This window comes from Galeopterus variegatus, unplaced genomic scaffold (genome assembly GCF_000696425.1).
Source record: "Galeopterus variegatus unplaced genomic scaffold, G_variegatus-3.0.2 Scaffold1966, whole genome shotgun sequence".
Taxonomy (NCBI): Eukaryota; Metazoa; Chordata; class Mammalia; order Dermoptera; family Cynocephalidae; genus Galeopterus; species Galeopterus variegatus.
Window position 1 is genome coordinate 127,255 of NW_007728077.1, and position 19,186 is coordinate 146,440.

The window sequence follows — 19,186 nt, forward strand, 5'->3', positions numbered from 1 at the left end:
GGGCGGCTGCGGCCTGGTCGTGTGCACATGGGTGTTCGTGTGTCCGGCATGTGCAGGCGTTGCTGCGTGTGCGAGTGCGTGTGCAGCCTCCGAGCGTTAGGGCGCCTGCTCTCCATCCCAGCTAAAGAGCATTCGGGAGGGCACCGAGACTCGGCCATTTTGTGTGGAAGAGGCTTTTGGGATGGGAGTGAGCAGCGGGTTCTGGGAACCCGCCTCGGCCAAGAGCCTGGACGGAAAGGGATGTGTGCCTGTGAGTGTGTTTCCTGGACAGACCCCCCGTGAAACGTGATGGAGCACTTGGGGATGGGGGGAGATCCTGAGAGGGAAACACCGGCCCCCTGCAGGGAGGGCCCCCTCCCCAGGCACAGCCCCAGTGCTGAGCCCCAAGGCAGGCCTCCAGCACTGCCTGCACCGCCCCTGCATCCTCCAGCAAGGTGCATCTTTTCCCCAGTCCAGGGTCCATGCTCCCTGACCCTTGGGGCAGCTCTGTGTGTCCTCACTAATGGCCCCTCCTTAACCATCTTCCTGCAGACACCGCCTCTCTCATTGCCTGGCTGGGAGCCAAAGGGGGTCCTGGTGGCACTGGCTCTATTCAGCCAGGTCCTGCCTGAGGTGACTTTTGGAACATGGACAAGACAGATCCCACCCCCACAGCCCACCTGCCCAGGGTGGCCCGGGCCTCAGTGGCTGGTGTCAGACCTGTGGTGCTGCTGCCCAGGGTCCAGTGGGCTGGGCGTAGGCATCCCTGGCTGGTAGCAATTCCTGGGGGTCAGGAGCCCTCCTTGTGGCCCTGTCCACAGTTCTGAGTGACTCTCCCTGCCTGGGCCTGAGCTGGGCAGCCCCTCCATTCCTCCCTCCTGTTTCCTGCAGTGTACAGAGCTGGAAGCAGAGTGTGTGGGAGGCCCCTGCACTTGTGGGGTCTGTTGGCTCTGCCTAGATATCCCTGATCAAGACAGGTCTCTCTGTAGGGCAGCTCCCGCTCCTGCAGTGTGCGGGGGCTTTGGGGCCGAGATCCTCACCACTGAGGCAGCCCTGCCCTTCAGCCTGCTTCAGGCCTCTCCTTGGGCATGGGCTGCCTTGAGGTTCCTGTGAACCTAGCTCCCCTGTGGGGGTGGCTCAGACTTGGGGGAGGCAGCCCCACTAGCAGCGGGATTTCTTCTGGGGGGTGGGGGTAGGCAGGAGGGTCAGAGCAGGGTCTTTGGTGTCCTACTCTCTGGTTAAACACTAAGTGTGGTCTCAGAGCCTCTGCCAGCCTCGGTTTTCCTGTCAGTAAAGTGGGCACAGCTGCTCCCTGCCAGGGGCCTTGTGAAGGGCAGGTGAGCAGGGCTGTGCACGCTCCTCCTGGCTGGCCCTGTGGGCCCTCCCAGGAAGTGGCACAGACCAGTAGTGCTGCTGTGGCCCATCCTGGTGGCCAAGCGCCCACCCCTGACGGCCGAGCTTCTTGAGGGTGCGGCTTCTCCATGCCCCACCAGGGGCAGAACTGTGCCAGCCTCTCTGGGCATCCCTGCTGCACCCCTGGGGGGTGGCTGCTGTCCAAGGTAGAGAGGGAGGTGGCTGGCCGATGGCCCCAGTGCTTGGTGGGCATCAGCCAGGCCCACCAGCTGCAGCCACTCTGTGGAAGGGGATTTCCCTACTGATGTGCCTCTGTGTGGAGCCACGGATGTCTCTCTCTGCCTTCGAGCTTTCCCAGAAGCTCTTCTGGAGAAGGGAGTCAGAAAGAGTCCACGACCAGGGGTGGGGGGTGGGCGAGGTGTGGGCCTGCCTGAGCAGAAACAGCTTGGACCTGCTCCTCCCAGCCCCTCCCAAAGGGGCGTGAACCACAGGAGAGGCCCAGAACTGTCTGGGCCTATGCGTCCACTGCAGGCTGCCCTGCGGAGCTCCCTGGGGTGCTGGGCACTGGGGAGTCCTTCTAGAGCCTGAATCCCGAGTGCTGGCTTTGCTCTTGTGCTGCCCAGCTGTGCACAGGATGAGCACCGGGCAGGCACTCCACCAGGGAAGTAAAATCTCCTTGGCTGAGATCTCTGTGTGGCTTGTCAGGAGTGGAAGGGGCCTGCACTCCCCAGGCTGCTCTGTGAGCTGGTTGTGGTTATTTCTCACCGCGAGCCTGAGAGAGGGCAGGAAGCCCTGTTTTTACTGCTGGGGAAACTGAGGCTGAGAAAAGTTGAGTGAGCTCCAGAGTTGCCCTGCTTACACTGAAATGTGGGCTCCCAGCCTCAGAGATGAGAGCTTGGGGGTGCAGATTGCTTGACTTTTCCAATATCCAAGCCACTTTGAGGATGAAACTGTTTAAAATAGGCCCAATGGAAAATCTGGTGTCGGGAGGGACTGTTCCATAGAGGCTGGGCTCGTATAACCAGCTTGGGTGTCTGGGCTGGGCCTCAGGTGGTGTCTGGGTGCCCCTCTAGAGGCCTCTGAGCCATGGTCTGCATGGCCAGGTGCAGTCTCTCATTTCACAGAAGTGAGAGTGGAGGATTGGGGAATTCAGGGCCTTGCTTGAGATCCCTTGGGTGACCTGGGCCTAGCTGGGGCTTTTTCCTGTGTGAGCCCTGAATAACCCAAGTGGAGTCACATCCAGGCCTGTCAGAGGCCCCTGTACCTCCCTTGAGGGGCCAGCCCGGTGGGCAGGCCTCAGGCATGGTGGCAGGATGCTCCTCTGCCCTCAGCCTTGGCCCAGGAGTGCCGGCCACTCTCTCCCTAGGTCTGGCTGCATTTGAGGGACGGGTGCAGGCCTGGCTGGGCCCTTCACAGATGGGAGAGGCAGCCACTCGCAGGACCAGGGTCGGGTGCCTGCTGACCAAGCATTTTACTGGATCTCTGAATGGCGTGTTCTCAACCTCTTTCAAGTCTTAGGCCTTCCCGCAGCCCTCGTGGGGAGGAAATGTCTATCGACTGAAGAATTGGAGAATCTTATGGAAATTTCCCAAAAGGTGAAAATGCTTCAGAGTTGTGGTTTCCAGGGAAACCTGCATTCCTTTGGGGCTGGGCCTGTCAGACTTCCCCAGGCTGTCCATAGGCCTCCTCCTCCACAGGATTTCTGATCCTCACCAAATAATTTAAAGTGAAATCACTCTGAAATGATAGAATATTTTTTAATCACTACGTCTGGTTATGCTATGGAGTGAATCTCTATAAACATTTTTGTGTCAGCAAGATACTAGAAAAAACAATTAGCAGGGGAGTGGGAAGCTCACTTCTTGAATTTCACAGATTAGACAGAGGAAATCTCAGTTTTTGAGAAGCCAGTACAAGTCAAATATTAGAACCTGTCTCTGCAGGGACTCAGAAGGAGGCATGGCTCGGCCAGCTGGGCCTGGAGGTCTTTGACATGAACACTGGTGGGTGCTAGGGATTCTTGGTTCGCCAGATGCCAACCACGTGGGTCGGAGGCCCATCTCTGATTTTGAAAATGTTTAGACCCTAAAATGTTTTTGGAGAAACCATGGTCACTTCCAAGAGCACAGTCTGAGTGCACTGGTGGAGAGAGTGGAGGTGGTGTCCCCCATTTGTTTCAGATGACCTGTTAATCCCCAGGTCTTTGTTAGTCCCTGTGCTCCTGGCTGCCCAGCACCCAGGCTGAATGTGTCCACGCAGTGTGCATACTCAGGAGATATTCTCGGTACCTGCCAGTGGGATGCACAGGGCTAGCCTCCGCCCTCTGGGTGCTTACAGTCTGGAGAGATGAGTTCACTACACACGAAGTGGGGTCTATTCTAGGAAAACAGGCGAGTCCAGAGGGCTCCTTGGGGAACGTCATGGAAGGCACCAGCAGCAGGGCCTTGAGTTTGGGGAGGGGGGCCATGGGACGGCCACGCAGAAGACCAAGGCAGGACAGGCAGCAGCTGCCCTGGACTAGACAGGAGGCTTGGGGCCTGGGGCTCAGGCTGTGTCTTGTTAGAGGCTGTGGTGAGCACGGTGGGCCCCACTTGGGAAGGTGGTGGGTGAGCCTGGCCTGGCAGCGGCTGCTCCTCATAAGGCGAAGCTTGTGAGGGGACGAGGCCTGTGATGTCCCTTACGAGGGACTGGGTATTGTGTTCCCTATTAATGTCGTTACCGACAGTGCCCAAGTGGATCACCTTTCAGGTGGGTCACTTTAAATATCTTCAAGAGTAAATGTAGGTAGCTCTGAGACGTGGGATTGCTGGGCTGAAGGGCATGTTCCTTGTCCACAGACATGGCCTCGTCCCTCCCAAGGGCGGCCCCTGTGTGCCCCCACCCCACGTTACATGTGCAACCTGAATGGTTATTACTGCTGAGGACCCTGCGCTCCCTGTTGGGGGTAAGGGACGGTGGAGGCTGGGCTGAGGCTCTGGCTGGGATCCTGCCTCCTCCACCAACTGGATCCCAGATCCCGGGGCCTAAATCTCCTGGTCTGTAATGTGGGGGTAGCTGTAGTGTGTTTATCTCACCTTCTGGTCTAGGGGGCCGAATGCATTTGAACCACCTCTCATGGTGCTGGGCACATGCCCATGGTCAGAGCACGGCTCTGGCTGGGATCCTGCCTCCTCCACCGACTGGATCCCAGATCCCGGGGCCTAAATCTCCTGGTCTGTAATGTGGGGGTAGCTGTAGTGTGTTTATCTCACCTTCTGGTCTTGGGGGCCGAATGCATTTGAACCACCTCTCATGGTGCTGGGCACATGCCCATGGTCAGAGCACGGGGCTGTTGTTATGGCCATGGCTAAGACTCAGTGGGCAAAAGGCTTCATCCTGGAGGGAGCATGGAGGCCAGGACGGCCCCTCGGCCACCTGCCCCTCAGCCCATCCTTTGGCAAATCCTCAGACCCGTCGGTCAGTTGCTGAGCCTCGGTGAAGAGGCTCAGGCTGCTGTTTAGGAGTGGTTGCATGTTTAGTTGTGTGTTTAGACGTGAGACCCAGGTTCTGGGTGACAGCTCGCCTGTGCGTTTGTCCAGCAGGGCTGGCCCTGGAGACACTGGCCATTTTCCTGCCAGCGTCTTCTACAGAGAGTGCTCTTCCTCCACCTGGGTATTTGGAGATGTCTTCCTGCACGTTCCAGGATCCTGAGGGTGGAGGCATGGAGCATAGGAATAATTCTGGCTTGAAAAACACCACCGTGGGCAGGTTTTACCAGTGAACACTTAGGCCGTGAAGAAACCGCTGTGTAAGCCCCGTGGATGTCTGGTTTCCACACAGACTGCGTCCGAAGAGCCCACCAGGAGACGACTTGGCTCTGACACGGGCCCAACAAGGCTGAGCCCACCTTTAGGACGGAGCACCCAGCATCGTCCTGGAGTCGGAGACGCCGCCACGCAGGCGGTTTCCTTTGCAGGGGTGCAGCTGACAGCTCCAGGCGCTTCTCAAAGCGCTGAATAGGCTCTGATTTCTGCTTTCCTGACAGGCCCTGGATGGCCGTTCTTAGTTCTTATTTCTGGGAGGGGTAGCCGGTGGTACAGACATGAGCCCTGCACAGCAGGGTTATTGCCTTAGTTTGTTCTTGGTGAGTGGGCACGCAGGAGATGGTCCCTTCTAAAGCCCATTTGTTCCTCACACGGCCAGGAAAGATGTGACCACAGGACTGGGGGAGGGAGTGACCCAGGAGACTGCTTAGCAAATGGGTTGGGCTGGAGTTAGGGAAATGAAGGGCTGCGTTTTTATCATTTGAAGCCGGCCATGCTTTTAATTCATCCAGGAGGAAATAGGGCTGAAGAGCTCTGGAACCCCCTGGGTGGGAGTTCTCTGAGGCCTTGCCGGCCGGAGCTGCCAGGACAGCCTGGGCCCCAAACCCACATCGGTTGCTTCCCTGGTAGTTGAGCCAAAAGCTTATTAGCAAGGGGAGCTGTCAGGGTCAACATTTCCAGAAGAATACGGTGCCCCTGAAATAATTTGCTGTCAGTCAGTTTATGTGGCTTTCTTTCTGTGTAGCCCTTCAAAGAGTGGTCTCACTGAGCACGTCCTGCAGAGGAAGAGCCTCGTCTGCAGATCTGTGCTGTTGACTGACATGTGGACACTGAGTAACATGCCCTGGTTCCACATTGGTTCCATATCGGCAGGAGCCCACCCCCAGTCCCACTGGTGATCCTGGCCACTAGATTCTGGGAGCCCCTTTCCTGGTAGAGAGGAGAACAGGAGAGGGAGTCGAGGGCCTGAGACTCAGCTGCAGCATCAGGGTTCGGACCCGGTGCTGTACTTCCTGTGTGGGGTTAGGCAGCACTGGTGGGGATCTGGGTTTGGGGAGGGATTTTCTAACCCTTCGATATGGGCTCCTGCGGGAAGGCTGAGGACGACTCATGCACTGTGCAGCGACACTGGTGTCCAGGGTGCTGGTGCTGGTGGAGAACAAAGGTGGCAAGAGATCCGCTGCTTCATGTCCTTTTTGTCATTTAATCTCCAGGCCATGCAAGGTGGGCAAGGCTGGGGGGACGCAGCAGCTCCAGTCACCCGGTGACGAGACCTGGGCCCCAGGGTGGAGAGACCCCCGATGGGAGGCTCTCAGCTTCTCCCCGGGTTGCTGGCTGCCCAGAGCTTGGCTCCCACTGTCCAGGAGCTCGGGATGGCCGCAGGAAGGGGACGCCAGGGTGGGCAGAGCCCTGACCTTTCCAGCAGCTTCTTGCAGAGGAAGTGATGGTTTGGGGACAACAGCTGCTCCACTGGGGAGAGGAGAGAGGATGTGTTCCAGACTTGCTCCGGAGTTGATTGTCGTTAGGCTTTACTGGTTCCCTGGCTTGAATAAAATTAGGTCTTTAGTTTTTTTGGATTACTGGGAATAATTTTGTAAATGTACAAAGAGCAATTATTCCAGAAACTCCTAATGGGAGTCGGTTGGAAACACAGTGTCTTCAGATCATCTCCGTGGGGACAGGTTGGCAGTCCCTCCTGGATTCTTCCTCCATGACTGCAGAGTGAGGGCCACCTCCTGCCTGTGACCCCACCCTGTCCTCCAGGTCCTGTCTGATCCTGCCCCTTCCCGTCATGGATCCTTTAGCTAGAGACCTCAGAACTGTTCGGTCTGCTTTTCTCTTTAGGCTTGGAAAAAATTCTTAAAGGGGAATGGAAGAAAAAGGCTCATTTCTCCTAGGGTCCCAGGTTTTGGGGGGATGTGGTGAAAAGCTTGGGAGCAAGGGCAGGGATGAGAAGTTTTGAAAAGGCTGTGAGAAGGGGTTGGAAACAGGAGGGCTGCGGTGTGCACTTGGTCAATGCACTTCTGTTCCTGCGTACAGGCGCCTGCGTGAGGTCTGTCCGTCCCCAGCACAGGTGCAGGGGGCGGCACTCCCAGCTGTGCTGTGTTGTGCTTGGAGGACGGAGTGCGAGTGTTTCGGAGCTCCCTGCAGGGTGGGGTGAGGCAGCTGGGGCATCCCTTGTAGACAGGGTAGCTGTCTCTTTTGTTATCCCCTCCTTCCAGACAGGTCATGCGCACACGGAGACCACTCGCATGCACACACACAGAAGAGACACGACAGAAGACCTTGAGATACATAAGATAACATCTAGACAGGGTAGCTGTCTCTTTTGTTATCCCCTCCTTCCAGACAGGTCATGCGCACACGGAGACCACACGCATGCACACACACAGAAGAGACACGACAGAAGACCTTGAGATACATAAGATAACATCTAGCAGAAACAGTGAGACTCTCCCCACTCTGCCTGTCTTCTCCCGAGTCAGCTGGAGCCCGAGTCTCTTCTCTCGCCCAGAGACATTCTTCGCACACGCTTATTTTCACACAAGGGTCACACGCACTGCTCTGTGCCTGCCGTCTGTACCACGTCTGTCTGGGCATCGTCCTGCCCTGGGCTTGGGGAAGTGCCTCATGCTCCCCGTTCTCACCCTGTGGCCCCAGTTGTGTCAGGACTTATCTGACCATTTCTCTGTTGATGGACACTGAGGCAGTTTCTACGATTTTGCCACCGCAAACGGTCTGCATGAGGTTCCCGTGCATACATCTTCGTGCACATGCTCAGGTCTGGAGGACAGATTTATAGAAGCTGTCTGGTTACTGTAAAAGTGTTCTCGCCCCAAATGGCGTTTTTCCTTGGACTGAATATGTAGAGAAGTTAACGCTCGTTGTTTCTCTTACTGAATAGTTACATTTTGTGGAACGGGTCCAAGCCAGAGACCAGGTTGCTGTGGGGATTAGGCCCTGGGACACTACTCTGTGCCATTTGCCACTCAGATGGCTGGTGCAGAGGAACGCCAGGTACCTGGGCTAGGTGCCCGGGCTCTCCACTCTTGGAGAGGGAGGATTGGGGCACCAGACAGGGCGCTGGCCGTGGTCCTGAATACGAGCCTACAGTTAGTTGCGCCTCCTCGTGAGCTGGCAGGCCCCTTTGTGTGACTCTTAGTTTGGCACCAGCCGAGGCTCACAGAGAGTGGGGGCTCAGCTCACCGCTGTCTGGTGAGGGGGGAGGGACTGGTGTTTGAGAGGCCCCCACAGTGGACGACCAGGGCCTGTTGGGGGCAGAGACACACGGGCAGTCTTCTTCTGTTCCTGTGATCATTTTGGCCAGCTTATCCGAGATGCTTTCCCTGATGCGTGCAGTTTGATTAGCTGAGCTGACTGTGTGTCACGCGGGAGCAGGTGGAGCGTCTCCGTGGCTGAGCAGGGGCTCTGGCCCCTCCTGCACATCTAGCTCTGCTTTGTTTCTTAAACACTTGGTGATGGTTTGTTATTTTTTCTGATGACAGAAATAAAACACATCCACTGCAGGAAATTGGGAAAATGCTGAGAAACACAAGAAAGAACATTTGTTCTCCCTGCTGGGTTTTCAAGCATCTGTGCCCATCTATGCATTTCTTAAACTAAATAGGATTCAGGCCCCTGTAATCCCTCTTCTGTGTTAAGGGTGTGTGGTGGGGATTTCCCAGTGGAGTGGATGACCTTGGTCTGCCAGGTGTGTTGGCGTCCTTCCATTGTGACTGCTGGTGTTGCTGTGGCCCCATTGTGGACACTTGGGGGTGGTCCCAGTGTGTCCAGTCCAGGTTGGCCCAGGTGGCCCTGTCCCTGCTTTGCCTCATCCTGTGCATTAGGAAGGCTGGTGAGCGGGGAGCAAGGGCCAGGCTGGCCTGAGAGGGGCTTATTTGGGAATGAGGACCTGTCTGTGCTCTGCGCCCTCTGAGGGGGGCCTCGGTCAGGAGAGCCATTGTTGTGGTGCCCTGAGCACCTGAGTGGTTTTGGGTATGGCTGATAGGCCATGAGGCAGCGTGGATGTGGGGGACTGACGCTGACCAAGGACAGAGTCATGTTTCAAGCACAGAAGAAAATGCCTCCTGGAAGGGGAGACCTCCCCGTGGCCTCCCCCGCCTGAAAGTCACATGCACGTCTGCTCCTGAGGGTGGGGCCTGCAGATGACACCCCCAGGGGAAGTTGAGGCTTCAGGGCAGAGTCTTTCACTGGATGGTGGGGTGGTCCCCTGCCCATAGGGCGGGTGCTATGGGGCCCAGCACTGTGGACTGGGGGAGTCTGTGGGGAAACAGCATTTGCCTGTACCCCCCAAATCTGTCCTGTTACAGAGAGAAACTGAGGGGTAGGGGGAGGGCACTGCCTGGGGCACAGGGCCAGCGGTGGACATGTGGCTCACCCACCCCGGCCGGGGAGGCACTTTCCTGCTCTGCAGACCTTGATAATGTGGCCACACTATTTTCTTTGCCTAAAAAATTGAGGTAAAATTCTCCTAACATACAATTAGCCACTTTAAAGTGAACAATTCAGTGGTATGTGTTGCATTCACCATGATGGGCCTCTGCCGTTCTCTCTAGTTTCAGAGTGATTTTGTCACTCCATAGAAACACCCCAGACCCATTGGCAGTCACTCCCCTAGCCCCCATCTCTGCAGTCTGCCTGCTTCAGGTGTTCAGGGAGTGGAATCCCATGGCAACCGCCCCCCATGTCTGGCGTCCCTCGTGGCTCCTCTGTGTGATCACATGTGCCAGGGCTTCGGGCCTTTCATGGCCATGTGGATGGACTGGCTTGTCTGTCCACTCACCCGTGGGTGCATGTTGGGGCTGATTCCACACTGGGCTGCTGCGGGTGGAGCCACGTGCACGCTGGGTGCATGTTTCTGTGTGGACACGCGCTGTCGCATCTTGTGGACCGCAGCTTGTCTTCCTGCCCTCTGGGGTTGGGCTGTGTCCCTCCTGGTCTCAGGCACCCCCCCGGCCCCTCCAGGCGCACATGTCCAGGGTCCCACCTCCTTGCCCCTGGCTCCTGTCCTCCTGGCTGTGTTTGTGGCAGTGCTGTCACATACCCGCGACGGTGTCTTGAAGCCACGCCAGGGCCTCCAGCTGGGTCGACTTGGCCAGGAGGGAGTCGCAGCCACCGCTCCCGTGCATGTAGTTTGGGGTACTTGGGGGATGGAGTGAGCAGAGCAGACGAGGCCCCACCCCAGGACAGTGAGTGGACACCTGCATTGGGGGCGATGGCACAGGTGGGGGCCAGGCCCCAAAGAGAGGAGGCTGGAGGGAGTTGGGGGCTGCTTGAGGAGGGTGGGCTGGGCAGCCTCCTGGAGAAGGTGATGCTGAGAATGAAACGTGGGGATGAGGAGGCAGCCCTGTGACCTTCAGGTAGAAGAGAATTCCAGGCGGGAGGAGAGCATGCGCCAAGGCCCTGGGGCGGGGAAATTGTCTTGGCAGGAGGGGAGCTGGTGGGTGGGGGCCCGTGCGGCCTCTAGGGCCAGTCTGGGGCTGGCTCTGTTCTCAGGGTATGGGGGTGTAGGGGGGAGAATGCGGGGTGAGCAGGGCTGGCACACTCTGGGGTTGAGATAGGGGCACCAGGTGCAGGGATGCTCTTCCTGTGGTCTCAGTGGGGATGCAGGTGCTGGCTTGGGGTGCTGGGAGGTGGGCACAGTTGGAAGGAAGAGCCCAGATGAGCTCTGGGGAGGGAGAGGCACGTCCAGGGAATCCCCAGGCTGGGGGAGGGGCCGTGGTGACTGATGAGGTTGGGTGGGCCAGGGGCCTCCACGTGGGGGGCACCCCTCCTGGTCTCTGCCCAGCACCTGTGATCTGTGTGGGGACAGGTGACTGATGGGGAGCAGATGAGCCGCATGGAGCCGCTGTCTCCAGGGACCTTGAGTGGGAGGTGCTAAGTCATGTGGTGGCGCCTGGGGAACAGCCTTTGCTGTGTGCTGAGCTGGCAGGTTTCCTGCCAGGGCCCTGGGAGTCGTCCCACAGCCACAGCTCCCAGGGCTGCCCCATCCGCCGCTCTTTCTGGGGAGGGGGAAGGGCCATGCCACCTGGGGGAGCCCTGCAGTTGCTGCAGTGCCGGGTGTGGTGCTCTTAGGGGATCTGGGGTCCCTGTGAGCTGTGGGCTTCTGATAGGGTGAGTGGTTAGGGACTGAGGCGCGGAGATAGTGGGACCACTGACCTCCGGCTCCTCTGCCGCTCCCCATCCTGGCTGAGGGACCCTGGCCAGTGGTGGCATCGAGGGGTCCTCTGAGAGCCCCTTCCAGCCCTGGGGGTTGAGATGAGGAGGGCTGGCAGGGAGTTTGGTGGGGGCGAGGTGGGGCTAGGGTGGGTGGGGGTGGGGTAAGGCCGCAGTTTCAGAGCCAGCAGCTGGGCCTTGTGAGGGCTGGGAGTTCCTGAGCTGTCGCTCCTGAGATTGGAAGTGGCAGTGGGTCCTGGAAACAGAGCAGTTTATTAGGGTGAAATTAGATTCCAGGTGGCAGCGCCGGCTGCAGCCTAATGGACGAGGCGTGGGAGGTCCCCCGGGAGCCTGGCCGTGGCTGCTGGGGGGATCTGCTTTGGCCTCACTCTGGCTGCCCACTCAACCGAGGAGGTGGAACCTTACTGGAGTGGACATTGTTCTGGAGAGAGGGAATTTCTGCAGGCGCTGGGGGACCACCAAGACCCCTCGGGTAGAAGAGGGGCGCATGGCTTGAGGGAGGCTCTGCAGCCAGCCCGCTGGGCTAGATGCCACTGAGAGCCTCTGTTTTCTCATCTGCGAAATGGGGACTCAACACCATCCCGCCTTTAAGGTTGTCATGTGCTTGGCGCTCAGTAGACTGAGAGTTCTACTTGTCGGGCCGGGAGTGGGGAACTCAGTGTCAAGGCCCCCGGCCCACCCCCAGCTCTGCCTGGAACAGTGAACAGGGCCTAGGGGTGAGCAGAGGGAGTGCTGACCACATGCCTTCCCTCCTTCCCACCCCTGCCGCTCACATGTTAAACTTTTATTTCATTGATATGTAAATGAAATGAATAACCTCCAGCAACCTCCACAGCCAGTCTTTGGGAGGAGCCCAACTGGAGGGTCTGTCTCCACAGCAGAGAGGTCTGAGCAGTGTGGCCAGCTGCAGGGCCGACCTGGGGGGCTCTGTTCCTGCCTGCAGCCCAGGCCCCCCCACCCCTCCCACCCAAGCGTGTGGAGTGGAATCAGGATGGGCGGCAGCGGCTTTCTCATGTGTCTGCAGAAAAGAAATGTTCCCTGCAATCAGATCGGTGGGGCGGGTCGGAGGGGCGAGACGGAGGCAGAGCGTCTCTCCTTGGAGGTGGGGGACACATGCACGTACACACCCATGTGCACACGCACACACATGCACACGCACATATGCTGGGACATGCAGAACATGCACACATGTGGACATGCAGAGCACACACATGCACATGTGCACACATGCAGGGGCAGGGCACACATACACATCGTATCACTCCGTTTCTGTTGCTTATAACAAAATGCACAGAACTGGGTGATTTATAAGAAAACAAAACAAAAAAAAATTTTTTAAAAAATGTCCAGTAAGGGGATCTTAACCCTTGACTTGGTGTTGTCAGCACCACGCTCTCCCAAGTTTTTTTTTAAATGTCCAGTAAGGGGATCTTAACCCTTGACTTGGTGTTGTCAGCACCACGCTCTCCCAAGTGAGCAACCGGCCATCCCTATATAGGAATCCGACCCCGGGGCCTTGGTGTTATCAGCACCACACTCTCCCGAGTGAGCCACGGGCCGGCCCAAGAAAACAAAATTTACTGCTTACAGTTTTGGAGTCTGGGAAGTCCAAAGACAGTTACCCAGGAGTTTCACATGGCAGAAGATTGTGGAGCAAAGAGAGAGAGAGAGAGAGAGTTCCTCATGTGCTGTCCTTTCGAAGCCCTCAGAACCATGTCCCTGGCCACCATTATTAATCTGGTCACTAGGCAGTTCCTCAGAATCTAATCAGCTCTCCAAGGCCCCACCTTTCAATTACCGTAGTAGGATTTCCCACCCTCAGCAGTTACAGTGGGGATTAAGTTTTGGGGGGACACTCAACTCAAGGCACATGTACAAATGTGCACATGTGTGGACACACATGCGTGGACACACAGGGAACACCCACACGTGTGCCCTCTTGCGTGTTAGGAGCTGCTGCTACTACCTGAGGGGTGTTGTCTGGCCTTGACTGGGGCCCCTCTGGCCTGGTATCCATGCCTCCCTCCACCTTCAGTCCCTCCAGCTAGCCCCCTCCTGCCCCATCTCTTCCTCTTTGCACACAGGTGGTTTCAGCAGAGGGGGTCCCGCCTCTGCCCAGAGCTCAGGCTGTGGCTCACAAGCCCCTCCTCACATCTGGCTGAGGTCCCTCCTGCTGCTGGGTGAGACCGGCTGTTTGCTCTGGGCCCTGCAGTGCTATGGCCCAGCCCTCCCTCGTGGCCTCTCGTGATCTGGGGTTCTCTGCTGGGCATGAGGGCCAGGGTGTGGGTAGGGATGTGGGGTTGGTTCAGTCCATGCTGCTCTCCAGACGGGCTAGTTCCCCACTGCTCAGGTGTGGATGCCCAGGGCTGTCTGAGGTCCTGCCTGGCACCCCTGCTGGCCCTGGGAATCTGGGGCTGGGACTGGCTGCTTGCTGCACTCATCTCCTTGGCAGCTACGGCTGGGGAATCCTCCCAAGGTTGAATGTGTTATCGTAGTTCCCGGAGCCCACTGCGCCATAGTTCTGGGCCTGGCAGGAACATTCCCTCCTCCTTCTGGAGGCCGCCTCCGGCCTCTCCTCCTGTCTTTCCCTGCAGGGTTGGCCATCGCTAGGCTGGAGGGTGTGGGAATGGGCCTAGCCCTGCCCAGGGTTCCAAGGGGCATTGGTTTGCCTGTGGGTGTTGGGGAGACATGGCTGGGCAGTGGCATGGCTGAGCCTTGCGGCCCAGGGCTGGGGTCTCCAGCCTGGGGCTTCCAGAGTGGCTCACGCCTGTCTCTTTGGGGGAGGAGGCAGACCCAGCCCCTTCTTGGCCAGCAGAGCGCAGGTTTCCACATCTGAATGTCTTACCACAATGTCTCTCCTTGGCCTGTGGGGTCAGGCCAACATGGAAGGTTCTGGGCCCTCAGTGCTCTGAGCACGCAGGTACCGCTGTCCTGGACACAGCACGCACCCCAGGGTCCTCTCAAAGGGGAGGAGAAGGAAGGGGGTCCTTGGGTCTCCCGCCAGCTCCTGTAGGTCTGGGGAACACAGCACGACGGGGCCCAAGAGGCAAGAAAGGCCCTGGGAGGGAAGACACTTTGTCTCTATCCTGTGCCCCGCAGGATTCCAGCTCAGAGTTGCACCACGGGCTTGTGGAGACACTGCCTTTGTGCTGCGGGCTGGGGTCCCTCCCCCCGTCCTTGTGCCTGGGCCAGCCCTCCTGCTACCCGGGAGGCTCGCTGGTGCCATCTGTGCCATCTGTTCTGAAAACTTAAAAAACAAAACTTGGAGCCATCGCCGACACTTTCCGGGGTGGCACTGCCAGGGGAGGGGTGGTCCCCAGAGCGGTTTTCCTCCGTGGAGGGTTTGCTGGCCCAGACGTGGCAGGCAGAGGGTGGGAGCAACCTGCTGTCCTCCCTGGCCAAGCTGGAACACACTGGAACGTTCAGAGGGGCTGGCTGTGGGACTCTGCGTGGTCGTGACTGCTGGGAACAGCCGCAGATTTGCATATCATCATGTCAACACGCTCCCTGTCTCCGGGGCTTGTGGAATGTTCTGAGATGCCTGGTCAGAGCCTTGTTCTTTTTTAATTTAGAGGAACATTTCTTCCAGCATGAGGACCTGGCCTTCGGGGACACAGCACCGTGACTCGGCAGTGGAGTCTGTGGGGCTGTCCCCAATCCCCTGCCCTGTTCTGCAGTCTGGTGAGACTCACCTTCTGCCAGATCCCCACACGCCCTCCCTCTTCTCCCCTGGGGCCTCCCTCCCCACGTGCTCTTGCTTCTGCTGGGAACATGCTTACCTCCTACTCTTGTGGCCGAGCGACTCCTTCACCCTGCAGGGTCTGTCCCGGTGGACACATCCTCGGGGAAGTCCACCAGGATGACGTGTCTCCCCTGGGGTCCCCAAATCGCACCGCTGTGCTGAGCTGGGTTCCTGTGTCCCACCTGCGATAGGGATGCTTCTGTGCCCCCTGCATCTCTCCGCTGCCCAAGCCTCCTAAGTCCTAACTTGGAACCCTGCTCCCCTTCCCGCTCCTTCCTCACTGCCTGAGTCAGGAGAAGATGCCACCAGGCAGACAGAGAGCTCGAGTGGAAGGCACATGAGACGTCTACAATTTTTTTCCAGGGCTCAGTTAATTGAATAAATTGGCTAATGAGCCAAGGAAATTAATTGCGGTTTCGGAATGTGACGTTCCTTTGCTTGTGTTTTGTCCGTGCCAGTGGGCACTGGTGTGACTTTGTTTTACACTGCTGACACCTCGCCCAGGAGCTGGGAAACGCGGGAATCGCGTCAGACATGTATTTGGGGGCCTCATGCCCAGGGAGGGGCTGCGTGACTCCAGAGGCCACGCCTGAGCTGGAAGCTGTCGCCGTGGGGGTGGGCGGGCTGAAGACTGCGTTGTCTCTGTGGCTGCTGTCATTGGCCTCCTCAGGCTTTAGGGTCTGGCTGAGTTTTGGAGTTCTTGGTGCTGGTGTGCTGATGGCTGGACCGGGTGGGGCCTGGGGCCTGAGTCAGTGGTGGCTGTGGTTGGGCTCCGGCTGGACCACACAGCATCGAGCACTGAGGGACCCTCAGCGGTGCCCCCAGGGCGGCTCATGGTCTGGACTCAGGGCTGGGTAGAGCTGGAGGGACGCAGGGTGGGGACCAATTTTGTCCCCTTGGGGCCTCTGTCTAGCTTGAGTTCTATGCTGCTGCCCGACCCTCAGCTCAGCTGCAGGGCCTCTGCCCCTGAGAACGCCGCCCCGCCCGTCCACCTGGCCAGTGTGCTGGCTGGTGTGCTGGCGGGGCCTGGGCTGTGGCGCCCCTGCCGGCCTGCACAGAGGCTCCCAGTTCCCGTTAGTCGGGCACTGATGGCTCCTGCTGCTGCTGCTGCAGGCACGGCTGGCCATGGAAGGGGGGCAGCTAAGGGCGCTGGGCAGGTGCTGCGTGTGGGTGTAGACTTTCCCTGCGAGACAAGCCCGCCTGGCGAGAGAACCCGCTTCCTCCCCACAACTGTCCTCGGCATCGATCGGGGCATCTGGAGCCTGCACTGCTGAATCAGCTTGTTCCCGGCTGGCACGCCTGGGCCCCTGGCTGCGGCCCCTTTGTCCTCTCTCAGCCCATGACTGTCAATTTTATGTGAGGACTCGGCTGGGCCGTGGTGCTCAGTTGTTGGTCAAATACTGTTTAGATGTTACTCTGCACATATTTTCAGACGTGAGTAATGCTTAAATCCTCAGACTTGAGTAAAGCAGACAACCCTCCACAATGTGGGAGGGCCTCGTCCAAGTGGGTGAGGCCCTGAGAGCAAAGACAGAGATTTCTGGAAGAACAGTGGGTTCTCAAGACTACAACATCAACTCTTGCTGGGATTTCCAGCCTGCAGGCCTGCCCTACAGACTTGCTGGCCTCACAGACTCCTGACCTGATCAATGCTTTAAGATAAACCTAATGTGCACATACCTGTGTCCTGTAGGCTGTTTCTTGGAGAGCCCTGGTGGAGACGTGGCCTCAGGGTCCTCGGGTCACAGTGTCTCCCACCCCTCCCTCTGCTGGGAGGGGATATGGGAGGACATCCCAAGCAGAGGCTTGGGATATGGAAGCCAGTTGGGACGGAATGGACCCCTGCTGTCCGCAGGTAAAAGGGTGCTTCTTGTACCTCTGGGCTCCCAGTGGGCAAAGGGGGACAGATCTGAGTGTTGACTTGAGCCATGACACTAATGACTTTATAAGATCTGCAGCAAAAGCAGATGCTTCAGCCGGGTGATGTTGGGAATCAAACACACACACAGAAAACCACCACGCTCTATCGGTTTCCTCTGGGAGATCTCAGGGAGCCGATCCAATTTTGAAAACCAATATAGAAAAAAAGAAAAAGAATGAAGCATTTGTCCTTTATTTATAGGAACCTTAGAATGACCAGTAGGTGATGTTCTTTTTCTAGAAGTTTTTCTTTAAAAAGTTTCCACCTAAGAAATGAAGGACTGCTAGACTGTCTCCATTCTGCAGCCCCTACGGCATTCCTGGATCTGGCCTAAGGGTCAGTGACTGCAGATGGCCCAGGGGCTCCGGACACGGCGAGCCTCTTGGGAGGACACGGCAGTCTTGCTGAGACTCCAACTTATAGGACGGAGGAGCACGGAACAGCACTGTGGGCCACCGCCAGTGGGCACCCAGGACAGGATGACAGCCATGTTCTTCAGCACATGGATCGCAAGGGGCCAGTCAGAGGAGACTTAGGGACAGACCAGCCACTGGCAGCCGTTGGCCCCCGTCTGTGCCCTGATTTGAACACGCACACTTGTGAGCTGTGCGGGGAACTGCGGACACTGACTGGATGCTTGCTGATACCGAGGGACCACTACTGGCTTTTTAAGGACAACAGCGATACTGTGGCCATGTCTCACAGAGCTGTCCTGTCCAGCGGTGGGCACTGAAGAATTTACGGTGTGTCAGAGGAGGCCTCATGGCTAGGAAAGAGTCACAGAGCATTTGGGAGAATTTTGGTGTGGCCGTGAACTTGAGTATCTGAGGGAAGGGTTGAAAAACGATCAGTAAGCGTCGGGTAATAACCGGGGAGGGGAAGGGGGAGGGAAAAGAGGAATTATGGCAGGAGACCTTGGCTGGTGGGGTGGGGGCTCTGCAGCTTACCAAGGAGAAACTTTGAGCCTCCTGGCAGCCAGGGCAAGGCCAGAAAGAAGATGATCTGAGAAGTTCTTACTTCATATCAGGTTTAATTGGAAGATAAAGGTTTTCTCCTCCTGGCCTAGAGAGGAAATGGTTGCCTACAAGGAACAGGGATGAGCGTGCATTGAATGCCTCTGCGCAGCAGGTGCTGTGGGTCTTGCTCATTTTCTTGTCCTGCAGAAGTTGGTGGGCAGGCACTGGTGTTCTCTTTTTATTCTGCGGTTTTGGGGACTTTCCGAAAGCACGAGACTGTCAGAGTGTGGAGACAGGGCATCCCGGACATGGTGTGCCGACCCCTATCATCACCCCATGTCACTGCGGAGTGGGGAACGGACCTGGGAGCGAGGGTGGCTGTGGTGCCTCTGACCCATGCTGGTTCTTGGTGGGGTGGGGTCCCACTTCCTGCAGACACAGCCTCACCGGCCCTCCGTTCCCCTTTCTCACTGTCGGGGCACGGCTGGGCCTGGCTGACCTGCCATCTGTCCCTCTGTCCCCCAGGTTCCTTCTGGTCTTCTCCTGCCTCGTGCTGTCCGTGTTCTCCACCATCAAGGAGTACGAGAAGAGCTCGGAGGGCGCCCTCTACATCCTGGTGAGCGCTGTATGGGTGGGCGCAGGGCGCAGGGCCCTGGAGGCACTGGTGGAGCCAGAGCCACCCCAAGCAGTGGACAGTGCAGATGGCAGTCTGTCCGCCTTCCCATGACTGTGGAGCCTCGAATGCCGGGGTCTCCTCTGATCCCCCAAACCTGAATTCCTGCGTGAGCCTGGCCCCTCCTAGGGCAGGGGTCCTGCACCCACTGCAACATGAGGCAGTGGACAGTGCAGATGGCAGTCTGTCCGCCTTCCCATGACTGTGGAGCCTCGAATGCCGGAGTCTCCTCTGATCCCCCAAACCTGAATTCCTGCGTGAGCCTGGCCCCTCCTAGGGCAGGGGTCCTGCACCCGCTGCAACATGATATAGCCCAATGCTCCAGTTCCACGTGGTGGCCCCACCGCCCCCTCCCAGCCTCCCTGCCCCCAACACTGTCACAGTGTCCTGTCAGCCCCCACCTGCCCCCCAATACCCTGGCCACCCATTACACCCCAGCACCACCCCTCCTCCCGTGACGTCACAGTGTCTGGCAGCCCCTACCCTGGAGGGTCCAGCTCCTCCTTTCCCACTGTCCTCGTTCTCCCTAGAGCCTGAGGCCCATGTGGCCCCCTCCCACAC

At 58.1% G+C, this 19,186-nt stretch overlaps 1 protein-coding gene across 1 annotated transcript in view; it reads left to right on the forward strand.

Annotated features, from left to right (window-relative positions):
* Positions 1-19,186, forward strand: part of KCNQ2 (potassium voltage-gated channel, KQT-like subfamily, member 2) — a 74,526-nt gene that overhangs the window by 2,775 nt on the left and 52,565 nt on the right. The window contains exon 3 of the mRNA XM_008579851.1: positions 18,478-18,568. Coding sequence (XP_008578073.1) covers positions 18,478-18,568 — 91 coding nt within the window. The remainder of the gene's footprint in view (positions 1-18,477; positions 18,569-19,186) is intronic.